This window comes from Neovison vison, chromosome 6 (genome assembly GCF_020171115.1).
Source record: "Neovison vison isolate M4711 chromosome 6, ASM_NN_V1, whole genome shotgun sequence".
In the NCBI taxonomy this organism is placed as follows: Eukaryota; Metazoa; Chordata; class Mammalia; order Carnivora; family Mustelidae; genus Neogale; species Neogale vison.
Window position 1 is genome coordinate 203,293,932 of NC_058096.1, and position 22,335 is coordinate 203,316,266.

Here is a 22,335-nt window from a genome sequence, read left to right on the forward strand (position 1 = left end):
TCTGGGAAAGGTACAGGAAGTACAAAACTCAAAAGATACCCGACAGAGATTTCTTTCAGCCGACAACATTCAGTTGTTTCGTAAGAGGGATTTTAAAAAATGGTATTTCATTGGGTATATTCACTTCCCGAAAGTTCCAGGACATGGCACCAGATCTGTTCTTATTGCCATTTAACCATTCAAAGCCGACTCTAATAAAGAAGCATGAATTGCAGGGAAGTGAGAACTTCAGGGAACAGAGGACTTTTCTTCCATTGCTTTGCAGTTTGGAAAGTTGCCATCCATTCGGGTTTCACTCAAACAGCCTTTTGCCAGATCCCAGAACAAATTGTAGCCACAAGTTCTGCTCTTTGTCAAGAGGCAACTGCAGCCTAGACATAGCCAGGATCTTGCCCTGTCCCTTCAAAGAACAACTTCTCTTTATGTGTAGGGTTCCTAGCTCTCATTTTGCCCAGGGACATCCCTTAGTTCTTTCTAGAAAGACTCGACTGTCCCAGGGTTTCTGTTTTTACCATTATCCAAGTTATTTCTGGATCTCCTAATATCAGTGATTTTAACGTTTAAGCCTTTCCACTCCACTTTCTTCCTCTATAGCCGCTGCAGTTTAGTGAAGCAAAATAAACATGCCTGTCTCCATTGCTAGAGACCCCAAGCCATTAATCTTTGAGGAGGAGCTGCCCACAAGTTAGAGATCTACCAACTTTCTCACAGGTTGCACTGAGTTTGACCCCTTGCACAGAAAAGTTAAAGCCAACGTGCCCGGTACCTATTTTGTGATCAGGTATCGCTTTCCTTTGTTAGAGATCAACTTTCCTTCCCTTTATGGCAAAGAATCCTTAAACCACTGAGACAATCCCATTGACTACAAAGAGGATAATGCAACTGTTTTATATTTTGAATGTGGTGGTGGGTGTCAAAACTTACTGAACTGGGTGTCAAAACTTACAAAACTATCCATTTAAAAGGCCGGTTTTTACTGTACATAAATTATACCTTGACTAAGAACACCACCACCAATTCGGTTTAGTAACATGGAATAATGTGTAACATATAATACTGACCTAGAAAAAAGATGGTTGCATTTGAAGTTTATGTTGATACCTGAAAAAGAGGGAAGAAATCCAAAGAACTTAAAACCCTATTTTGTTGAACGAGGTAACTTTCCCTTTTAAAAATTTCTTTGTAGGGGCACCTGGGTGGCTCAGTCCTTAAGCGCCTGCCTTCAGCTCAGGTCATGATCCTGGGGTCCTGGGATTAAGCCCCAAATCAGGCTCCATGCTCCGGGGGAAGCCTGTTTTTCCCTCTTCCACTCCCCCTGCTCGTGTTCCTTATCACACTGTATCTCTCTTTGTCAAATAAATAAATAAAAATCCTTAGTTTCTTTGTAATCGGTGCTATGAGTTTTGAGGCTATAAATACGCCCCGGCCCAGCCGCCCTCCCCGGCCTGTTTTGCACTCGCCGTTGCCAGGGCCAGGGCCGCTTCCACTTCTAAGCCGCCCAGGAGACGTTTAATTTTCTTTTCAAAAAATAACGAGAGTGATAGTAAACTTAAACTGTTTATAAAAATGTGTCGAACTGTACACTTAAAATTAGTTCACTTTATGCACTTCATGTTACGAGTCAATTAAAAAGTTTTTCAGGACGATTTAAAGAAAACTTCTGGGTAGTAGTCACAAGGGTATATATCCAAATGGAAAAAAAAACCAAAACCCTACTTATTAAAATCTGTGTAGTCTACCTAAAACAAAAACAAAAACAAAAACAAAAAAACCATGCAAAAAAAACCCCACCCCACTCTGAAACAAACTATGCTGGCGCTGCCGTGCACGACCAAAACCCAGCAGCGATCCGTACACTGACTCACCCCCGGAACAGGCCTCCAGTGGCGCAGCTGACCCCCGCAATACCTGCTCCCCGAGGCCTGCGGTAGGCGGGGAGCCTCTCGGGGGGGCTGCGATCCCGCACAAAGGCCCATGGCTCCCCGACACCAGGGGCCTTCGGGCCCACCCAGAAAGCCTGTGGACATGCCCGCCCCCCGTGTCCCACTGCTGGCCAGGGAATCGCCGCCTCGGGCCACCCGGCCACTCCACTCCTGGGCGGCCGCGCTGACGTCATCGCCCCGCCGCCCCGCCTCGCGCCGCCGTTTCATCCCGCCCCTTTTCCCGGCGTGCGCCGCGGTGAGGCTCCTCGCCCTCGGCTTCTGCCTGTCGTCCCAAGATGGCGGACACAATGAGCCGGCGCGGCGCCGGTTGGCCCTGAGGTGACTGTGAGGAGGAACGGTCCGCGAGCCCTCGCAGTCCGGGCAGAAGAGCGTCGCACGTGCAGGAGGAAGAAGGGAGGAGGTGGCCCGACTGTCGGCCGCCTTTGCCCTCGCCGCCGGCGCGGCACCCGCCCCGCCCGGGTCGGCCCCTCGGCAGCCAGCCCGCCCGCCCGCCCGCTCGCCGCCGGGCCCCGCCCCAGCCCTGCGCCGCCGCCGCCGCTTCCAGCAGCCGCCGCCATGAAGCTGACCGACAGCGTGCTGCGGAGTTTCCGCGTCGCCAAGGTGTTCCGCGAGAACTCGGACAAGATTAACTGCTTCGACTTCAGCCCCAACGGCGAGACGGTCATCTCGAGCAGCGACGACGATTCCATCGTGCTCTATGACTGCCAGGAGGGCAAGTGAGTGCGGCGGTGGCCCTGGGCCCGAGTACGACGTCGGTCGGTCCCACCCTCCTTCCCTCCCGTGGCCCAGCGCTCGCCCCCGCCGCCCGCCCCCGCCCCGGCCCAGCCGCCCTCCCCGGCCTGTTTTGCACTCGCCGTTGCCAGGGCCAGGGCCGCTTCCACTTCTAAGCCGCCCAGGAGACGTTTAATTTTCTTTTCAAAAAATAACGAGAGTGATAGTAACAACGTTACTATTTTGTATGCCTAAGGCCTCCTGGAAAACCGCTTCTGCGTCGTTTGCCAAATCCCACCTTGACCTTGACCTTTAAACGCCCGGTCTGCCCACTTCGGCCCCAGCAGGTCGCTTTTCCGCTCCTCCGACTGTCAGAGGTGCCTGTCAGCTCTGGCCCCCGCGCGGAACCGCAAAGGCTGCTCTCCTACCTCAGTCAACAGCGTCACAGCTCGCTCTCTCTGCCCTCCTCAGTGACCTCGATTCAGCCCTGGCACTCCGCCCATCTCCTGCCCCTCAGCTTCCCGAGGCCTTCTGCCGGAAGGCCGCGTGGGTTGCAGTTCTTAGCTGTCAGGATTTATTTGTTGTGCCTCTTTAGGCGCCCTGTCTTCCTTTCTGTTCCAAATCATTCTCTTACTCCTTGAGATCCGCTGTCCGCTTTTGTAGTTAACTTCTGAACAGCATCAGAAACTTTTCCTTTTTGCCAGAAAAAAACCAACTTGGCTGTCCCATCTCGACCTAAATGGGAACCTGCTATGAAAACAAAGAAAGCATCCTCTAACAATTTCGTGTTTCCTCTTACACTTTTTTTTTTTTAAATTACACTTTATGGTCCGCTTGGAATTACCAGAATTCGGGGTCTGATCCCGAAAATTCTAAATTCTCTGTTGCCCCAAGACCTCTGGAGACCCACTGTCTTGCATATCTGTAAAGTCTTAAATGCACATTTTGCCCTTTAATCTGGGCTTCTGTCAGCTTTGCCTCTCACCCTTTGTAGACCGGCACACTCCTTGCTAAACTGTGAGCACCTTTGGAGGAAAAACTGGTTTAGGCTAGATTTGATTTTCCTCAGCCACTTTTCCCTGAGTAGGCTTGTGGATGTTTTCGTTGAATTTGGTGGCTACTGGTTTTGTCAGATTTCAGTGACAAAAATATTACCTGGCTGCAGGTAATATTTTTTGAATTCTCAGGAGTTTTCTCTATTTTCTCCAGCTGTTCCTTTTGGCTATTGATTTTTTAAAACAATTTTATTTATTTATTTATTTGACAGAGATCACAAGTAGGCGGAGAGGTAGGTAGAGAAAGCGGGGGAAGTGGGCTCCCTGCTGAGCAGAGAGCCCTGGGCCTGAAGTGGGTCTCCAGATCCCAGGACCTGGAGATCATGACCTGAGCCGAAGGCAGAGGCTTAACCACTGAGCCACCCAGGTGCCTGCCTGTTGTTTTAAAACCGATGTCTTCTATAAACTTTATTTTGGAACTTGTCTCTTCATTAATTTGTGAATTTGGTTATCTAAAGTAATGCTGTTTTGGTCTAAGCTCTATCTTCTCCACAAGTTTTTCCCGCGGGGCCTATGAAAAAGTATTACGTAACTGGCTCTGACTCTGCCTGCAGTATGCGGAAGAGTGGCCTGTAGTGGTGGTCTTGGGGGAGGAGAGAATTGTTAGCTGGACCATTATTCATTCAGTAGGTGGATTTCTGTCCAGGTCTGGCCATTTGAATCAGATTGGAAGAGAGAGTAACAGAGTTGGAGTGGGCATCAGGGTTCCTGGGTCCTGGAGCTAGAAGTAATTTGAAGCTGGCAGGCTTTAAATGTTCAGTGTTTGTGCACAGGTTAGAACTTCTTCCTGTAACCTGAGGAGAGATGTATATTATCATTCAAAGGACATGAAGGTTGTGACATGTGACAGCATTCCTTAGCAGTTTGTCTCCATGTGTGGCATAATTTCTACTTGTTGGGAGCAATGACTTAGAAGTCATGTCTTGTTAAAAGTAAAATGTTAATTTCATGACATAATGTGGTTTATTCACTCATGTAGCAGTTTTACATAATTACAGACTTGCAGAAAAGTTACAACATTATTTCAGATATCTCCCATATCATCCAGTAATCAGTTACATTTTACCTCTTTTGCTTTATCACTCTGTATGTAAGTATTGAAAGCATATTTTTCTGAATCATTAGGGAATAAATTGGAGGTGTCAAGCTCCTTATCTCTGAATGCTTCAGCATGGGTTTCTTAACATTTTTTACATAACCAGAGCACAGCTATCCAAATTAGAAGATTTAGTGTTGATAGGGGCACCTGGATGGCTCAGTTGGTTAAGCAACTGCCTTTGGCTCAGGTCATGATCCTGGAGTACTGGGATCAAGTCCCACATGGGGCTCCTTTCTCAGCGGGGAGTCTGCTTCTCCCTCTGACCTCTCCCCTCTCATGTTCTCTCTCTCAAACAAATAAGTAAAATCTTTTAAAAAAAAATAAAGTCAAAAAAATAAAAAGAAAATTTAGCGTTGATATTACAGTATAGGGTACACTCTTCTAAGTTTTCTCTTATCAGTGAATTGTGACACTGTGATCTGTGTTAAGAGAGTGGCCTGGTAGTTAGGAGACCTGAGCCCTAGTTTGGCCTTGTCACCAGGTATTTAACAGTGGTCAGATCACTTTAGGTGACCTCTTTCACCTTTAAGAGTCCACGATCCTAAGTGGTAATGTGAAGGAAAAATATGCTAGTCTAAGTCAATGTCTAAGTCTAAATGAACACTGGTAGAAGAATCGTGTTTTTTTGGAAGGCATAGTATCTCTACTAGATGGTACTAATGTTAGAATTTGGGAGCTTGAAAATGGCTAACGCGGGGTTCCTTATGCTTAATATTTTCCAGTTTTTTGTTCATTTTGTCCATGTTAACATCCACCAAGTGATTTTCCAACTTGAAAGAATAAGAAAGATGACTATCTGCTAGATGATGAAAATTATTCATAGAGAAGGCATTATTATAATTTATTCATACCTGATCACAAGAATCATAATTTGTGGAAAGAAACTTCCCGGGGCGCCTGGGTGGCTCAGTGGGTTGAGCTTTTGCCTTCAGCTCAGGTCATGATCTTGGGCCTGGGGTCTCTAGGGATCTGCTCTGCCGGAGCCTGCTTCCCCCTCTCTCTCTGCCTGCCTCTCTGTTTGCTTGTGATCTCTGCCTGTCAAATAAATAAATTAAATCTTTAAAAAAAAAGAAAGAAAGAAACTTCCAGAATATTCATGGAAAAATGTAGTGCATGGGCTTCTTAAAGATCCTGTGAAATGAATATAAAAATTAGGCCTTTGCTTTCAAACTAGGAAGTGATATGAGGTAAAAATTTCTGTCATGAAGAACAAATCTTGGGACACCTGGTGGCTCAGTTGGTTCAGCAGCTGCCTTCAGCTCAGGTCATGATCCCAGCGTCCTGGGATCAAGTCCCACATCGGGCTCCTTGCTCGTCGGGGAGCCTGCTTCTCCCTCTGCCTGCCATTCTGTCTGCCTGTGCTCGCTCACTCTCCCTCTCCCTCTCTCTGATAAATAAATAAAATCTTAAAAAAAAAAAAAAGAACAAATCTTATGTTAGTGTTCTTGATAAATTTGAGACAAATAGACCATATATAAGTGGAACTGAAATTTCCTTTAAACCACACCCTTTAATGTTGGCTCTTCATGATATATCTTCACTGTTTTAGACAGACTGATTTACTGGGATAAGTAAGCTTCTTTTTCTACTTGTAGAAACAGAGTCAGTGATTCTTAAGAGCAAGAACACATGCCTGTGCATGCATGTGCTCACTCACTATTTACCACACAGTAACCCCACAGCAGAACTCAGGATGAGGGACTCCGCAGGGTAGCCTTTGGGCTGATCTTTTTAGCTGAGCTTTCAGTTAAAGGTGAGAAAGTGGAAAATTCAATGCATGTTGAGTGAGAAGTCTTGTTTGGAAATAGGGTTTATGTATCGAAATTCTTGACCTCCCTGACATTAACAAAAATTGAAAGTGCAAATATTTGACTTCTTAAAGTTGCTCGAGTAATCTGATTGTTTAGCCTCTAGGTTCCATTGAGAGGGTGAACTTCTTTCTTTTTCAAAATTGGAACTCTTGGTAAACATTGGTACAGGATTGGGGCGCCTGGGTGGCTCAGTGGATTAAGCCGCTGCCTTCGGCTCAGGTCATGATCTCAGTCTCCTGGGATGGAGTCCCGCATCGGGCTCTTTGCTCAGCAGGGAGCCTGCTTCCCTCTCTCTCTCTCTCTCTGCCTGCCTCTCCGTCTACTTGTGATTTCTCTCTGTCAAATAAATAAATAAAATCTTTAAAAAAAAAAATTGGTACAGGATTTATGAAATTCTCTTACACCTAAATGTAGAACATGGTGAAATTTTTGGTCAGATTTTGCTGAGACCTGTTTTAGCTTGATCTTTGATCTTCAAGGTTCTATAGAGGGAAACACCGAAGATCTTGAAATGCATTGGTAACCTCTAGCTTGAAAATACGTGTTTTGCTTTAAAAAAAGAAAAGAATCACTGACTAGTTTTTTCCTAGGGAGAGTTAGCCTTGCCTTCCTTCTATAAGGCTCAGTAAGTATTTCAGACTTGCAGGATAGGAAGGATGGATAGCTTCTGCAACAGCAGTTATATTAGGAAAGGCAAGCAGTTTTGCATCTGGTTTCAGTTTTGGTAAATCATTTCTTCTTGAAAAAAATACCTTATTTCTAAATGAATGGCTTAAGAAAAGTTCTGGTCCCTTCGGTATGACATATTCCCATATCCCTCTTTGTTACAAGGTGTGACGTGTTTTATATACCTTTCCTCCCAAAGAGATGTATTTTTTCTCAAACTTAACTTCTGAACATTATAGTAAAGACTCATTTGAGCCCTCAGATTTACTTACACTTCATAACTCAGCATTTGGTGTTCAGAGGTGAAAATCTGTTACACTTGATTGACTCCATTTATTTCCTCCCTTTTGGAAGAAATTCTCTTTCTTTCCAGTGTTAGTTTCCCAAGAATCCTCATCCTTGCCATGTCATTCAAGTGCTTCTTTCTATATGATGATCCCAGATTTTGGTGATGGAGGATTTTGATGGTTTTTCTTTCTCCATTTCCTCGTCAGACCAAAGAGAACTCTGTACAGTAAGAAGTACGGCGTGGACCTCATCAGATATACCCATGCAGCAAACACAGTCGTTTACAGCTCTAACAAAATAGACGGTAAGCAAGCCTTCTTTTTAGGAAGTTATGGTCATGGTTTCTTTTGTTAAATAGTTCTTGGAATCTTTGTGACTACTTCTGCTTTGGTTAGAGTTACTTTAATTTAAATATTTTCCTGTGATGTTAGCAGTGCCAACATTGTTACAACTCAAGGGATGCTGGAAGTAATCCATTAGTACTTTTGAAGAACTTGAACTATGAAAGGTCTCCAGATTAGAATGGAGAGTGGGTATATGAAACAATGAATTATATTTATAGTTGGTATTTCTTTAAACTTGAAGGAATACTTTTAGAATAAATACAAGGAAAGAATACTTGACATACAGCAAGTGGTAAATAACCATAAATGCTTGAACTATCGTAATTTAGGGACCTCAGAAGAGTTTTCTGTTGTACGCCTACTTTTTATGGTCTGTATCATAAAGGACAGTGTATTGACCTTTATTATCTTTGATTCCAGGGACTTTTTTAGATACGAATTTTGTCCCTTTTCACTTTTATTTATTTTTAAAGATTTTACTTTTAAGTAACCATGGCCACACCTGATGTGGGGCTAGAACCCATGACCCCGAGATCAAGAGTTGTATGCTCTACTGACTGCGCCAATCAGGCGTGCCCTCCCCTTTTAATTTTTAAATAAGATTAGTATCTTTGAAGAGTGGAGAGTTATTTTTAGAAATTTATTTATTTTTTAGAAAGCATGATGGGGGTAAAGGGAGGGAGAGAGAGACTCTTAAGCAGGCTCCACACTCAGCACAGAGCCCAGCACGGAACCCAGTGTGGACCCAACTTGGGGCTCGATATCAGGACCCTGAGATTATGACCTGAGCTGAAATCAGGAGTTGGACGCTTAACTGACTGAGCCACCCAAGTGCCCCTGCAGTTACATTTTTCTAATGTCATCCAACAGAGTTCGCTTAGACTGCTATTTTGGCTATGCCTATCTCAGGGCAGATGGGCAGAAGTCTTTTTTTCTTTTTTCTTTTTTCATTTTTTAATGAGACTTTTCTGCCTGTACTTGATTTTTAGTAAGTATATCATTTCTACTTTTCATGCCTCTATTTCAGAAGTGGTTTTCTAAGTAAGCAGTGCAGTTGATGCTTTTGGACAAGAATATAAATCATTAGGATCCTGAGGAAACATATCTATGTGATCATCTGAATGACTGGTATACTTCTTCTGTTGGGGTATTTTTCTGGGTGAATAAATGAGAGGATTCTCCAAATATGGTGCAAAATGAGGCAAATGTGTAGCACTTGCAGCTTTGCTGCCAAGCCTCTGCTGTGAGGACGTTGCCTTTCCTGTCTCGAGTGCATCCCGAAGAGTTCCTCCAACGCTCCGTTTCCTTTTGCCTGATTCCAGGCTGAGGTAGTAGTTTGTACAGTTTGAGGGTCTATGATACCACCCGGTACAGGAGATAACTGTACAGGCCACTGCCTTGCCAGGAACAGCGCACCAGCTACTGAGTGGGGCGGAGAGGATGGCGACGCCCTGCTCATCTCTGGGAGAACAGGTAATGGGGAGGAAGGCTTTTCTCCTTAGGGCAGGTGGGTCGTTAATAGAAGTAGAAAAACCAGGAAGATTTTGTAGTTGTCATTCTAGAACTTTGAAGATTTTCAAAGAAAACTATATTAGAATTCCGTTTTGGAACATACAAAGGGTGCGATTTCCCCTCTCCCCAGTCGGGTGCCCTGTTATTAGAAAGTACCCCTGTGAACCACTGTAATGACTTGGTGCTTTCAGCCTCTTTGTTTCTGTGTTCTGTTTGCCTCTAGAATGTACTTTTTGTGCTTTCCTGTTTGTGTTTTGGCACCATTTCTTATTGCCTCCTTCTCAACAATTGCTTCTTATTCCTAGTCTTCTGGGGGACATAGCACTTTATCCAGTTCTGTTTTTTATGGCACTTCATTCCCTTGGCTGCCACCATCTTTTTTGTTTACTTTTTCAGATAGAATCCCTTGGTTTTTAAGAGTGTTTGTCTTTTTCTCCCCAAGTACAAGCCTCTGTGATTATTCCTTTCTTTGATACTGACAAAATCTCACTGCTCTGACTTGTTGGTATATTCATGAGTTTGATTTTTAAATCTCTTTAACGCAAATTTCCTCATTTGTTCTTTTGGTTATTATTATTATTTTGGTATTATTATTACTATTATTAATAGACTCTTTTGATGCACAAAGGACCAGTGGATAGTTGGTTAATTTAAAAAGTAGTAGGACATTACTTCTCTTTCCATTCATTTAGTTTTTTTTAATGATTTTTTAAAAAAGATTTTATTTATTTATTTGGCAGACAGGGATCACAAGTTTGCAGAGAGACAGAGAGAGGAGGAAGCAGGTTCCCTGCTGAGCAGAGAACCCGATGTGGGGCTTGATCCCAGGACCCTGAGATCATGACCCGAGCTGAAGGCAGAGGCTTTAACCCACTGAGCCACCCAGGCGCCCCTAATGACTTTTTTTTTTTAAGATTTTATTTATTAGAGAGTGAGAGCACAAGAGGGGGATGAGGGGCAGAGGGAGAAGCAGACTCCCCACTGAGCAGGGAGCTCAGTGTGGGACTCAATCCTGGGATTCCGGGATCACAACCTGAGCCGAAGGCAGATGCCCAACCAACTGAACCACCCAGGCGCCCCTCCATTTGATTCGTTTTCATGTAATTGTATATCCAGTTAACATTTAGGTCACGGTTAGATGACCACTATTGGAGAACCCTGGACAGAAGTGTTATGCCAGAGTCCAGTCTGTCTAATCCTCAGTTTAGCCTGGCTGTTTAATTCTTTGAGCCTGCTTCTCAGCAGCTAAATGTTTTTCTTTAAGGCTTGCCTTTCTTTTTTATTTATTTATTTATTTTTAAGATTTCATTTATTTACTTGACAGTTATCACAAGTAGACAAAGAGGCAGGCAGAGAGAGAGGGAGAAATAGACTCCCTGCCGAGCAGACAGCCTGACATGGGGCTTGATCCGAGGACCCCGAGACCACGACCCGAGCTGAAGGCAGAGGCTTAACCCACTGAGCCACCCAGGCGTCCCAAGGCTTGCCATTCTGTGGGCACTGAAACTATTGTGTTTTGGGGGGGTGGTGTGGGCAGGGTATTTTCACAGGAGAGGTTGCACTGTAACTGTGCAGAAGCCAATGATGGTGGTTAACAATGATTTTAAACATTGTTCTAAATGACATCAACTTGAGAACTCTGCTTTTGAATTACGTGAAATCTGTCGTGCCCATTCTTTAACTGTGGAGAGAAATTACTTAACCTTATTTATTCACACCTTGCTTAAGTTAGGGAAAACAGTGAATTCTTTGACCTTGTTTTTTAGATGAAAACACAAAGTAATTCCTTTAAAAATAATAGGATATCATCATGCCTTATTTGTCTTCCTACAGATACTATTCGTTACCTGTCCTTGCATGACAACAAATACATCAGATACTTTCCTGGACATAGCAAAAGGTAAGAACCAAGTGTTACAGAAATAGATAGTTCTTTTATCCCTGAAGTTATCCAGAGACTAAGAAAGTAGAGAGATTAGTGAACTGAAGCTAGTTCCTCACTGCTGTTTAGCATCCTTCTTAGTCTTCTCTTCTTAACCCTCCCTAAAACAGTCAACACCTGATTAGCTGAGGTTGTGGAAGCAGGGTTGGAACTTAATTAGGAAAAAAGGTGAATTAAAGATACTCAGTGGAAACATAGGTAGTACAAATTATGTTTATTATTTAGGAACCACAAGCAAATGGTCCCTTAATGAAAGGACCATTTACATGTATGAGGCCTCTTCCAGTATTGGTGGCCTCATTTTAGCAGGCCCCTACTTTACATAAATGTGTTCCATGTGAAGATCTTAATGAGGATGCAGAAATACTTTGGAAGTCCAAAAGCTTGTTTCCTTCTTCTACTTTGTTTTTTTTGTTTTTTTTTTTTTTTAAAGATTTTATTTATTTATTTGACAGAGAGAGATCACAAGTAGGCAGAGAGGCAAGCAGAGAGAGAGAGGAGGAAGCAGGCTCCCTGCTGAGCAGAGAGCCCGATGCGGGACTCGATCCCAGGACCCTGAGATCATGACCTGAGCCGAAGGCAGCGGCTCAATCCACTGAGCCACCCAGGCGCCCCTCCTTCTTCTACTTTGTAATGCATTTTGTTTCTTTCTCCTACCCCAGTTGCCCCAGTGTCTTTTTCCTTCAGTTTTTTCAAGTTTGGGTTGAAAGTTGAACATTTTCCTTTGGATGATACTTAATCACTGAGGGTATTTCCTTGTTCCTTGTTTGCACATATACATTAACCTAGTACAAGTTGGAGTGGCACAGAACCCTGACAGGATGTGGACCAAGAGCACCTTGTTTCCGGCTGCACTTCTGATTGGGCAGGGCAGATCTGTGTTGCTGAAGATGAAAGGTGGCACAATAGTTAAAGTTCTAAACAAAGAATGGCTTGGGACAAGTAGATGTTTTTACTTGTTTGTAGGCAAATTAATGTTCACAAATGTACTGTCAGTAATTACAAGTTGATTGCAGTTGTTTAAAATTTTTTCGAATTATCCCTCTGATGTTCTGATTGTTAGATGACTTTGTGCCTCTTTTGTTTTGAGGAAATCAAGGCCATCCCAAATGCGTTCTTTTCAACTTCTATCCCATCTGTCTCTTTCTTGGAACCTTTTCCTTCAAAAAAAAAAAAAAGCCTTTCTTCCTTGACAGAACCATCCTCCTCTTTCTGCTTGCTTCCATCTTAACTAGACCTTTCCTTTCTGCCTACAAACTTAACTTGGTCTTCCTTATTTTGAATCTATTTCTTGAACCTCTCTCCCACTCCTTTTAGCTGTCAAACATGAAAGAATAATCTGCGTACTCCCATCTCCACCTCCTCACACTCATTCACTGTTTAAATCCAGTCCCAGAGTCATTTATGGTGCTTTTTCCGAGCCATTTTATTTTCCTTTCCCTGCTGCCTCCAGTTAAAATCTGCTGCCTTGGGGTTTGGTTTGTTTTTGTTATTTTGGCTTTTTTTGGTGCTCAACTTCTTGGTAACTTTTTTTCCCTTTGGCAGCTTACTTTTCCTGTCTTGGTTCTACTCTTGCTATTCTTGGCCTCTCTTTTCTCCTTTTGACTTTAAACAATGTTCTACCTTTGCTTTTCTTCCTCTTTTGACATTTTTCCCGGTATCTCCATCACTCATCTCATTCACCTCTACTCAGATGGCTTCCCAAATCAGTATTTTTAGCTCATGTTTATCCTGACTTCCAGATTCAATTTCCACCTCCAGGTTTTATATACATCCACGTAGGCATTTCTTTCATGCCCCTACCTGACAGGTACAGGATGCCATCCCTCCTCATTACATGCCTTGGGCCAGCTCCTCTCTGTTTGCCTCATATTTCTTGATTACTATCCCTTCTAATTATCCTGACTCAAAGCCTGTTACCTGTTTGCTTTCTTTCCCCTGCTTTCACATCTAGTGAGCTGTTAATCCTGTTGATTCTGCCTAGGTTTAACCTCATGTGTCACTTGGCTCTGTATTCTCTCCTTTCCTTCTGCTCCTGGCTCATGCCCTGTCAAGTGAATTATTGGCAAATCCTAATTAATCTTCCTGTCTCTCATCATCGTGCTTTAGCATCCTGTATTACAGCTCTGACCACTTCACAGTTGGTGTCTGGAAGCTTTAATGGTTCTTCACATCTGTCTTTTCCTCCCCTCTGTAGTCAGGCTCACCTCCCTCAAGCTCTGACGCATTTTCTCAGCATTATCTCCTAACACTTGAGTTAAGGTGAACTCCGTGCTGCTTCCTGAATGTTGGCCTCATCTTTCCTATTTGGCACCTTTTTTGTAAAGGCATCTCCCATTGAAATTCTGTCCACTACATGTGCTGCTTCTTCCAGAAAGCCTTCTCTGTCCCTTTCTTGTCGTTTTCTGGACTAGACAGTTAAACTTTCTTAGAGTTGAGATTTTGCTCCTCATTGCATTCCCTTTACTTCTCAGCATAGAACCTTGTGCCAAGATAGACTTCCTCTGAGCTTTTAACCTGAGTACCATGGCATTAAAATTACATGTCCATATGCATTCTGCTCACTCTGCTTTATTACTACCTCAGCATTCCCAGGAAATTTTGGTTTACAGTATCTTTAAATGTTTAGATTGAGGAACTAGTATGAATATTAGTTGAGTTACATTGCAAGAAATTTTTCTTTAGGTAAAAACTTAGAAAAGAGTACATTTTCTCATTTTCTATTCATGGCTTAAATTTTAATTCTTTCCAGTGGAACCAAAATTTCCTGAACCCCTTTCATGTCATCCAGAACTTGAATTTTCTCTGTTTCCGGATTAAAAAAAAAAAAATCCGTTCACAAATGAGTGAAGTTTGGTCATCTTTTTTACTTCAAACTTTTGTCAAAATGAAATAGCACAATGTTTCCTTTATAGTCTTCATTTATGGCACCAGCTCATGTATCTATGAAGTGTTTTTATAGCCAAACCCACATGTGAAACTATTCTTCCATAATCCAGAAGGAAGAGTTATCCAAATGTTTGTTTTCACAAGGGCTTTTCTCTATAGGTGGTACTGACTGTAGAATCATAGGTACCGTACAGGTCATAGATCTCCTCAGTTGGGTCTGTGGTATGCTCTGAGAGGCAGGTGAAGTAGAGCCACATGCTGTCCTTCCTCGAGTGCCAGGCCCAAGTGCTTGGGAGGTGGCAGGTGTCTTCAGAGCAGGGCGTGGCAGAGTGAGAACATAAGCAGAGGGGACAGGAGAGCTAGGGGTGAGCCTTTGGAAGAAGTGTCTTTTTGTGAGCGATTCTTAATGCTGTACCCATAAGGGGGACCGGTATCAGAAATACAGTTGCCATTAGCATAGGCCTGTGGCTTAGTAAGTGTGGTGTCCAAACCAACAGTCTCACCGTCACCTAGGAGCTTATTTGAAGTGCAAGTTCTCTGTCCTTACCACAGACCTGCTGGATTAGAGGGTCTGGGAGCAGATCCCAGTAATCTGCATTTCAGTCCACCCTCTGGTGATGCTGATGGTACTCAGGTTTGAGACTGTTGGTGTAGTCTGCAAAACTCTAGTTAAGGAATCATGAGGGTTTTTTGTTTGTTTTGTTTTGTTGATTGATATATAGTTTAGTACCATAAATCCACACAGTTTAGGTTTTCAGTATATTCACAGAGTTGGGCAACCGTCACCACGAATCCAGAACATTTTCATCACTCCCAGATAGAAACCCCTTAGCAGTCACTCCCTATTCCCCCTCCTACAAGTCCCCAGCGACCACTAATCTACTTTCTATAGCTTTGCTTATTCTGGACATTTTGGGTAAATGAAGTGAGACAGTGTGTGGCCATATTTTATGTCCAGTTCTTTCACTTAACCATGTTTCCAAGATGCATACATGTTGTAGCATGAATCAGTGCTTCATTTCTTTTTATTATTAGCAAATAATATTTCATTGTATGGATATACCACATTTTGCTTCTCCATTCATTAGTTGATGGGCATTTGGGTTGTTTCCACTTTTTGGCCAATGCAAATAATGCTGCTGTAGACATACGTGTACATTTTTGTATAGACATACATTTTCCTATTTCTTGGGTATATACCTAGAAGTGCAATGTCAGGGCCATACAGTATTTATCTATCTTTAACTTTTTGATGAATTGTAAAACCTAAAAAGCAGCTGCACCATTTTACATTCTAGTCAGCAGTGCATGAGGGTTCTGATTTCTCCATATCCTCAGCAGCACTTATTATTTCTCTTGTGAAGTAGTATCTCCTTGTGGTTTGATTTACATTGGACTCTTAACATTTTTATGCTGTAGTTTTAAGTTTCTCTTTTCTTTGCTGTTAGTTTCATTCATAGGGCTTTTCATTATATTAGTTGCCTTTGGTTATTCCAGATTGCTTGTGTACATACATTTCTTAAAATGGCAGTTTTGGGAGAACAGGTGTATGTAGATAGACGAGTACCTGTGGTTTAGAGCTCACATCCAATTTTTGCAGATGTTTTGCTTCAACTCTTATTTGTCTTGATGCATTGCAGGGTGGTGGCCTTGTCCATGTCACCTGTGGATGACACTTTCATTTCTGGGTCTCTTGATAAGACCATTCGACTCTGGGATCTCCGGTCTCCTAACTGCCAGGTAATGGTACTCACAGTTACACTTTGAGTGTTCTCTATGGTAGGCAATGTGGTCAGCTCTTCCTCCCAAGGGAGAAAGTACTGGTTCCATTCTGAGATCCCAGAGTCTTTCTAAACTTTGGAGAAAATCTGTCTTTCTGGTGGGTAGCTCATAACTAAGCTAATACCCTAATCCAGCACATACTGCATTATGCTCTGTGGCTTTTTGCTTTCAAGACTATTTTCTTGAAACCCGCGAGCTATAGCTTTATTCTCAAGGGATTTGTTTTTATTTGAATTCAGTGTCTATAGAATTGTACAGTTAGGGTTGATAAAGCCAGTTGTATGGAGACCTGTTTGTAAAAAGCCTCATTTTAGTTAGTTTTGGGCTTTTTCCGTTCCCTAAATAGGCAGGTGCCTATCTGTGTTTTCTTAAGTTTTCATTGGAAGAAGTAAATTATATAGTGGTAGGATCCTGGGTTCATTAACTTTTTTTCTTATTTTTTCTTAGGGTCTCATGCATCTACAAGGCAAACCTGTTTGTTCCTTTGATCCAGAAGGGTTAATTTTTGCTGCAGGTGTCAATTCTGAAATGGTCAAACTTTATGACCTTCGCTCTTTTGATAAGGTAAAATTTTTAAGTCTTTGAGCTATCTTGGTATTACGGAAGTGTTGAAGGGTAAGAGGACAGCCCTTTCTATGGTGGACGAGGTATGTGGTAGACATTAGAGAATGTCAGAGCAATAGTTCTCCTTTTCTTAGTCAAAAAGGAATCTAAAGGGACGGAATGAGAGTTGGCTCTGGCAGGAGGAGCACTGATGGGCCTTGGGCTGGGGTTGCTGTCTTTATCGTTTCAGGGGCCATTCGCGACCTTTAAGATGCAGTACGATCGGACTTGTGAGTGGACAGGACTCAAGTTCAGCAATGATGGTAAACTCATCCTCATCTCCACCAATGGCAGCTTCATCCGTCTCATCGATGCATTCAAGGGAGTGGTGATGCATACCTTTGGGGTGAGCTGACAGCCTTGGAGCATGGCTGTTTCTGTGCTTCTGCCTCCTGGGCTGAGAATTATGCCAGCTGGTTGATGGAGACCAGCAGTTATCTTGGACTCACTGATGAAGGCACAGGCTTGCATTTTCATTCTGAACATGACCTTAACTTCTCTTGGATTCTGAGACACTCACTTCTCACATAGTGACCCAAGTTTGGCGTTCAGATACAAAATATTTTTTTTTTTTTTTAGATTTTATTTATTTACTTGACAGAGTGCACGTGAGAGAGAGCACAAGCAGGGGGAGTGAGAGAGGGAGAGGCAGGCTTCCTGCTGAGCAAGGAGCCCAGTGCGGGACTTAGACCCTGGGATCATGACCTGAGCTGGAGGCAGACCTTAACCAACTAAGCCACCCAGGTGTCCCCAGATTAATTCTTAGCCATAATAATTTTCTTGCCTCATTGAATGTGGAGTTGGAGATGGGGGTGAATTGTAAAGGATGGCAGCCTTGTGTGGAGCATTGGTGACACTATGCACAAAGAAGAGAGGGTTTCATGGAAAGGAAGGTGATTATGAGCTAGCTCCGTGTTTGCAGGCAATTATTTTATGTTAACAGGGCTGTGATAAGAGAGCTGTTCTTATTTTTAGGGTTATGCCAACAGCAAAGCTGTCACTCTGGAGGCCTCGTTTACTCCAGACTCCCAGTTTATTATGATCGGTAAGCTTTCTTTATCCCCCCGTTAGGGGGTATTTCTCTGGTACTGTGCATTTATTTGCATATTTTTATTAGTTCTAACTAATTAGGATACACTCTCACTTTTTTGATAGACGTTCTTAGATTTCTGTATAGCATGTTATGCCAAAGGTGTAATGTCTTTATCCTCATTTTGCAGTTCCTTACCAGGAACTGGCATTAATGTTGGTCTTTCCTGGATCAGCATGAGTTAAGCTCTTGCTTAGGCACAATCTTACTAGTAGTACTAACTTCCTGATTTAACCCTACTTTCCGTTGTCAGTGGCTCAATGCTGGTAGGGTGTGATGGTATTCAGCCCCCTTTTTACATGAGAAAATTGAAGTTAGAGGGGAAGCGACTTGCTCAGGAACAAATAACTAGAGTTAAGATCAGTTTCCAGAGTGTCCTTTCTTCACTGCCTCTCTTCCCTCAATTTCTGATGAGGGGCCAGGTCCTGAAGCTTGGCTTTTCTCCAGATGTCAGTCTGTGTCTTTCCCACTTGCCTTTGCATTGCACCTTGACTGTTGTATTTTCCCTTACATTCCCTTTAGGTTCAGAGGATGGCAAGATCCATGTCTGGAATGGAGAGAGTGGTATAAAAGTAGCTGTGTTGGATGGCAAACACACAGGCCCCATTACCTGTTTGCAGTTCAACCCCAAGTTCATGACCTTTGCCAGTGCATGTTCCAACATGGTATGTGAACATGGGAGATGTCTTCCACTTAGGGGCCCTTTCTAGTTAGGGTGGTGGGTGGTTTAGTGAGCATAGCAAGTTGTGTTCTAAATAGGTATGTGACAAGGTTCCAGGTTCTTATTCCTCAATTGGTGGCTTCTCTGATCCACCTAAAATCTGATCTCCGCTTGGACTAGTCTTTCACTTTTTTTTTTTCCCCAATTGATTGATTTATTTCGGGGGGTGGGTAGCAGAGGGAGAGGGAGAAGCAGACTCCTGCTGAGCAGGGAGCCCAACTCAGGGCTTGATCCCAGGACCCTAAGATCACGACCTGAGCCGAAATCGAGTTGGATGCTTAGGGACTGACCTTTCACTTTTACTTTTACCCTTCTTTGCTGATCTGAGATCACCTCTGTATTGCTGGGAGATCATAGGCTTTTTGTTGTTGTTGTTGTTTTAAGACTTTATTTATTTATTTGACAGATCACAAGTAGGCAGAGAGGCAGGCGGGTGGGGGGTAGGGGGTGAAGCAGGCTCCCCACTGAGCAGAGCGCCCAGATCCCACCCTGATATCATGACCTGAGCTGAAGGCAGAGGCTTAATCTACTGAGCCATCTGGACACCCCATCAGGCCAGTTTTTGCTATGGCCCCTGGATTTATACCCAGACTACTCGGGTCTATGCCTGGTAGTTTTTTTGCCTTTTATTTTCTTTTAAGATTTTACTTATTTGAGAGAAAGAGCATCTACACGAGTGAGGGGAGGGGCAGAAAGAGAGGGAGAAGCAGACTCCCTGCTGAGCAGGGGGCCTGATGTGGGGCTCAATCTCAGGACCTCAGGATCATGACCTGAGCCAAAGGCAGATGCATAACTAACCAACTAAGCCATTCAGGCGTCCGTTTTTTGGTCTTTTAAAATACTTGGAATCAGCCTTTTGTGGCTGCAGCCTCTTAGTGTGCCTTTGCTTTGGTTTATGCTGAATTCCTCAGTAATTCATACAGTTGATCATAACTCACTATTTAGAATTTCCTGTATGCCTCTGTCTCTTCATAGGCAAGGTGGGCAGAACAAAGTGAAGTGTGTCTCAGTCTCAAGTTTGTTTTGGCATCACTTAAATCTATCTGGGTGTTTGAGGATGAGGGATTTTGCTTCTATCCTTCCCAGAATACTGTTCCTCCCTTATCTCTTTTTATTTGTTTTCTCTTTCTCCAGCTAAGGAAACAGTGTTAGAAGGAAATGCTTAAAGCTATCCAGTTCAGTCCCTCTCACTTTTTTACAGCTCAGGAAGGAGAGGGCCTGTTGGAGGTCACCTGGCAGATTAGCAATGAGTCCAGGTTACCCAGACATCTCCGTCCCAGACAGCTTTCTTGTTTTTCCTTACCACTTGGGCACTGGAGTGGAAGGTAGACAGTGTTGGAGACAGAATCAGCTTACTTTCGCATGGAGGGGGTGTTTCTCCATAGGTTGCCAGAATGGATTGGTCATGGGGGAAGGCCACCAGCCACAATCCCTCCCCCATTGGGTTTGGGCAGCATGATGCTGTGGAGAGGGGTAAGAACCTTCAGCAGAGAGGAGAGAGGCTTGGCTTTTAAAAGTTGACTTCTATTTCTCCTTGCAGGCCTTCTGGTTGCCCACCATTGATGACTGACCTAGGTGCTGCTTGGCTGTTTGTGTACAGTGAGGGTGGCCAACAGGAAAGAACTCAGAGGGGACTGAGATAATGGATTGGATCATTTACTAGGCTGGAGAGCATCCTTCCACATGGCCTTCCCATGGATGTGCTGTACATCTGCTCAAAAGAAAGTACTTTGCCGAGCTTCTTCAAAAAGACTCTTGGTGTGGCAGGTTCTATCAGGACTTAGATTTTCCAGCTGTCACTGCACTGAACTCCTCCAAAGGAGTGACCAGATTCATGATTAGGGTATACTGGGGCCCTCAAGACGCCTTCAATTTTGAATGTATTTGCTGCTGAAGAGCCGGTGAAGTTGTTAATTCTGCACATCCCTTTTCCCACCCCCATAAATGCATGGGAAGCCACAGTTCTGGTTTTGAGATGCTAAGGGCAGCTCAGCACCCCTTGCCCTCACCCTGCATGTCTTGTTACTGGGTCTCCCTGTGTCATTGTGGCATTATTCCACAGCCATCATGTTACTTAGGTGCCAAACATTTTACAGAAATAAGTCTTCATATATCTTGGGGTAAGAAAGGGACAGATTCAGAAAGAAGGACCTTGCTTGCCAGGAAGCCTTGTGAGTTAGTCATCTGAGGGTGGGTGATCTGGGCATGCCTCAAAGCTCTTAGTATTGGGTGGGAAATGGCCCAAGAGCCTGAAAGGGAGGGAAGTAGGGGTTGCAGGTAGTTCCTATGGCTGGGAGGTTTAGCGGTAGCCTTATGTGATCCCCATCATCAAGACAAACCTGCGGTCTTTCTGGGTGCCTGCCGAGCTTGGTTTTGTACAAAAGCAAGGTGGGAGTCTATTTTTGTACATGAGATACATCACGCTTTCCTGTGGGCCAGTATTGTGGAGTGAGTCTGAGTTGTTTACACTGATGCCTTCCCTGCCCACCACAAATTGTGTACAGAGTCTCCAGATGATTCCACCCCTTTCCCAGCTCCTAAGCAAGAGCTGGCTCTAGGCCTGTGTTATATGTTATATTTAGCCTTTTTATATAATGACATGGGGTTTCTGTTGTTTGTATTTTAGCACAGTGTGTACACCTTCATTTAAATATATCCGTGGGTGCATACGTATATATGTATATGTATGTATGCATATATATATATGTATATAGAATATGTCACTTCTCAGAGTTCAGCAGAAGGAGGTGGAGTCCGGCAGCCGAGGAGAAAGACTGCATCCTTGCTGATAGTGTTTTCCACAAGTGTTAGTGAGTCTTCTCTATTACCTTTTTCCTTTGGGAGACAGAACGAAGCAAAGCTTCAAGTATTTGCTGTTCCCATGGCAGCTAAACGAGGGTCTTGGGATAACTTCCCTTGTGTTCCTCAAGCCGCACTTTGGGGCCCTTTCTGCAGTATTTGCCCCCTTTTTGCTCGGTGATGCTCTGTCTGCGCCTGCACGTGTGTGACAGTCACTCTTGCATGCCTTTTGTGTCTGGCTTCTGATGTCTGGGGACAAGATGCTGGAACCAGAGCATTTTCAGTTTGTTGGAAGCTGCTTTTCCAATTACAGGCCATTCCTGTTTACCTGGTATGTCTGCTTGCTTCTTTTCCTTGCCTTCTCTTGGAAGGGGGAGAGGTCTTGATCAGGGTTGAGATGAGCTAAGGCTGGCTCATGGCCTTTCCTTCCCCTGCCACGGCCGCCTTAGAGCAGGACCAGTGGCATGTTATTTCACTAAGTTCCCAAACATGTAAGCAGGTCACACGTTCCCTGCAGATAGAGAAACAGGCTCAACAAGGTTATGACTTACCCAAGAGTCCATAGCTGCTAAGGGGAAGCAAGCCATTAACTGCTTTTGTTCAGCAGCAGGAATAGGCTGTGAATTGCTAGCAATTATAGTTTCGTTTTGTTAGCGGTTACTTTTCACTGGTTCCTCAAAACTTAAAGGGCAAGGGGCATACATCTTCCAAAACGTAGACTGGAATCTGCAGCTTCTCTGCAGTGCCACCCACTCTATGTAGCTCTGCCTTCTCAGAGTGGAGGGACTTTTTGAAACCAGATGATCTGAGCTATTACTGCTGCCCACTCCTGGCTCTCCAGGATAGAAAATTCATGGCAAGAGTAACTGTTCAGAGAGTGCTAGGGACCGGGGGTTTACAAGAAGGGCTGCATAATTCACATACTTGTAACCACAGCAGCCACTTGCCCGTCAGCAAGGAAGACGATTTCTATGGAGCTTCTGGTGTCCAGAGCTGAGGTACCACATCCTTTGGGATATGCATGGCACTGCCTCTTTCTAGGGACCTGTGGCTACAGAGCTGGCTCCTGAGTGTGCAAGG

The 22,335-nt window shown here is 43.8% G+C and overlaps 1 protein-coding gene across 1 annotated transcript; it reads left to right on the plus strand.

Moving 5' to 3' along the window:
* Nucleotides 1–2,446: 2,446 nt before the first annotated feature.
* On the plus strand, nucleotides 2,447–21,129 carry WDR82 (WD repeat domain 82). Its single transcript, XM_044253446.1, has 9 exons — nucleotides 2,447–2,659; nucleotides 7,780–7,877; nucleotides 11,263–11,329; nucleotides 15,901–16,000; nucleotides 16,490–16,606; nucleotides 16,836–16,991; nucleotides 17,621–17,690; nucleotides 18,258–18,400; nucleotides 19,997–21,129. Exons 1-9 carry the CDS (start codon nucleotides 2,499–2,501, stop codon nucleotides 20,024–20,026), a joined length of 942 nt encoding a protein of 313 aa, XP_044109381.1. The 5' UTR covers nucleotides 2,447–2,498; the 3' UTR covers nucleotides 20,027–21,129.
* Nucleotides 21,130–22,335: the final 1,206 nt, after the last annotated feature.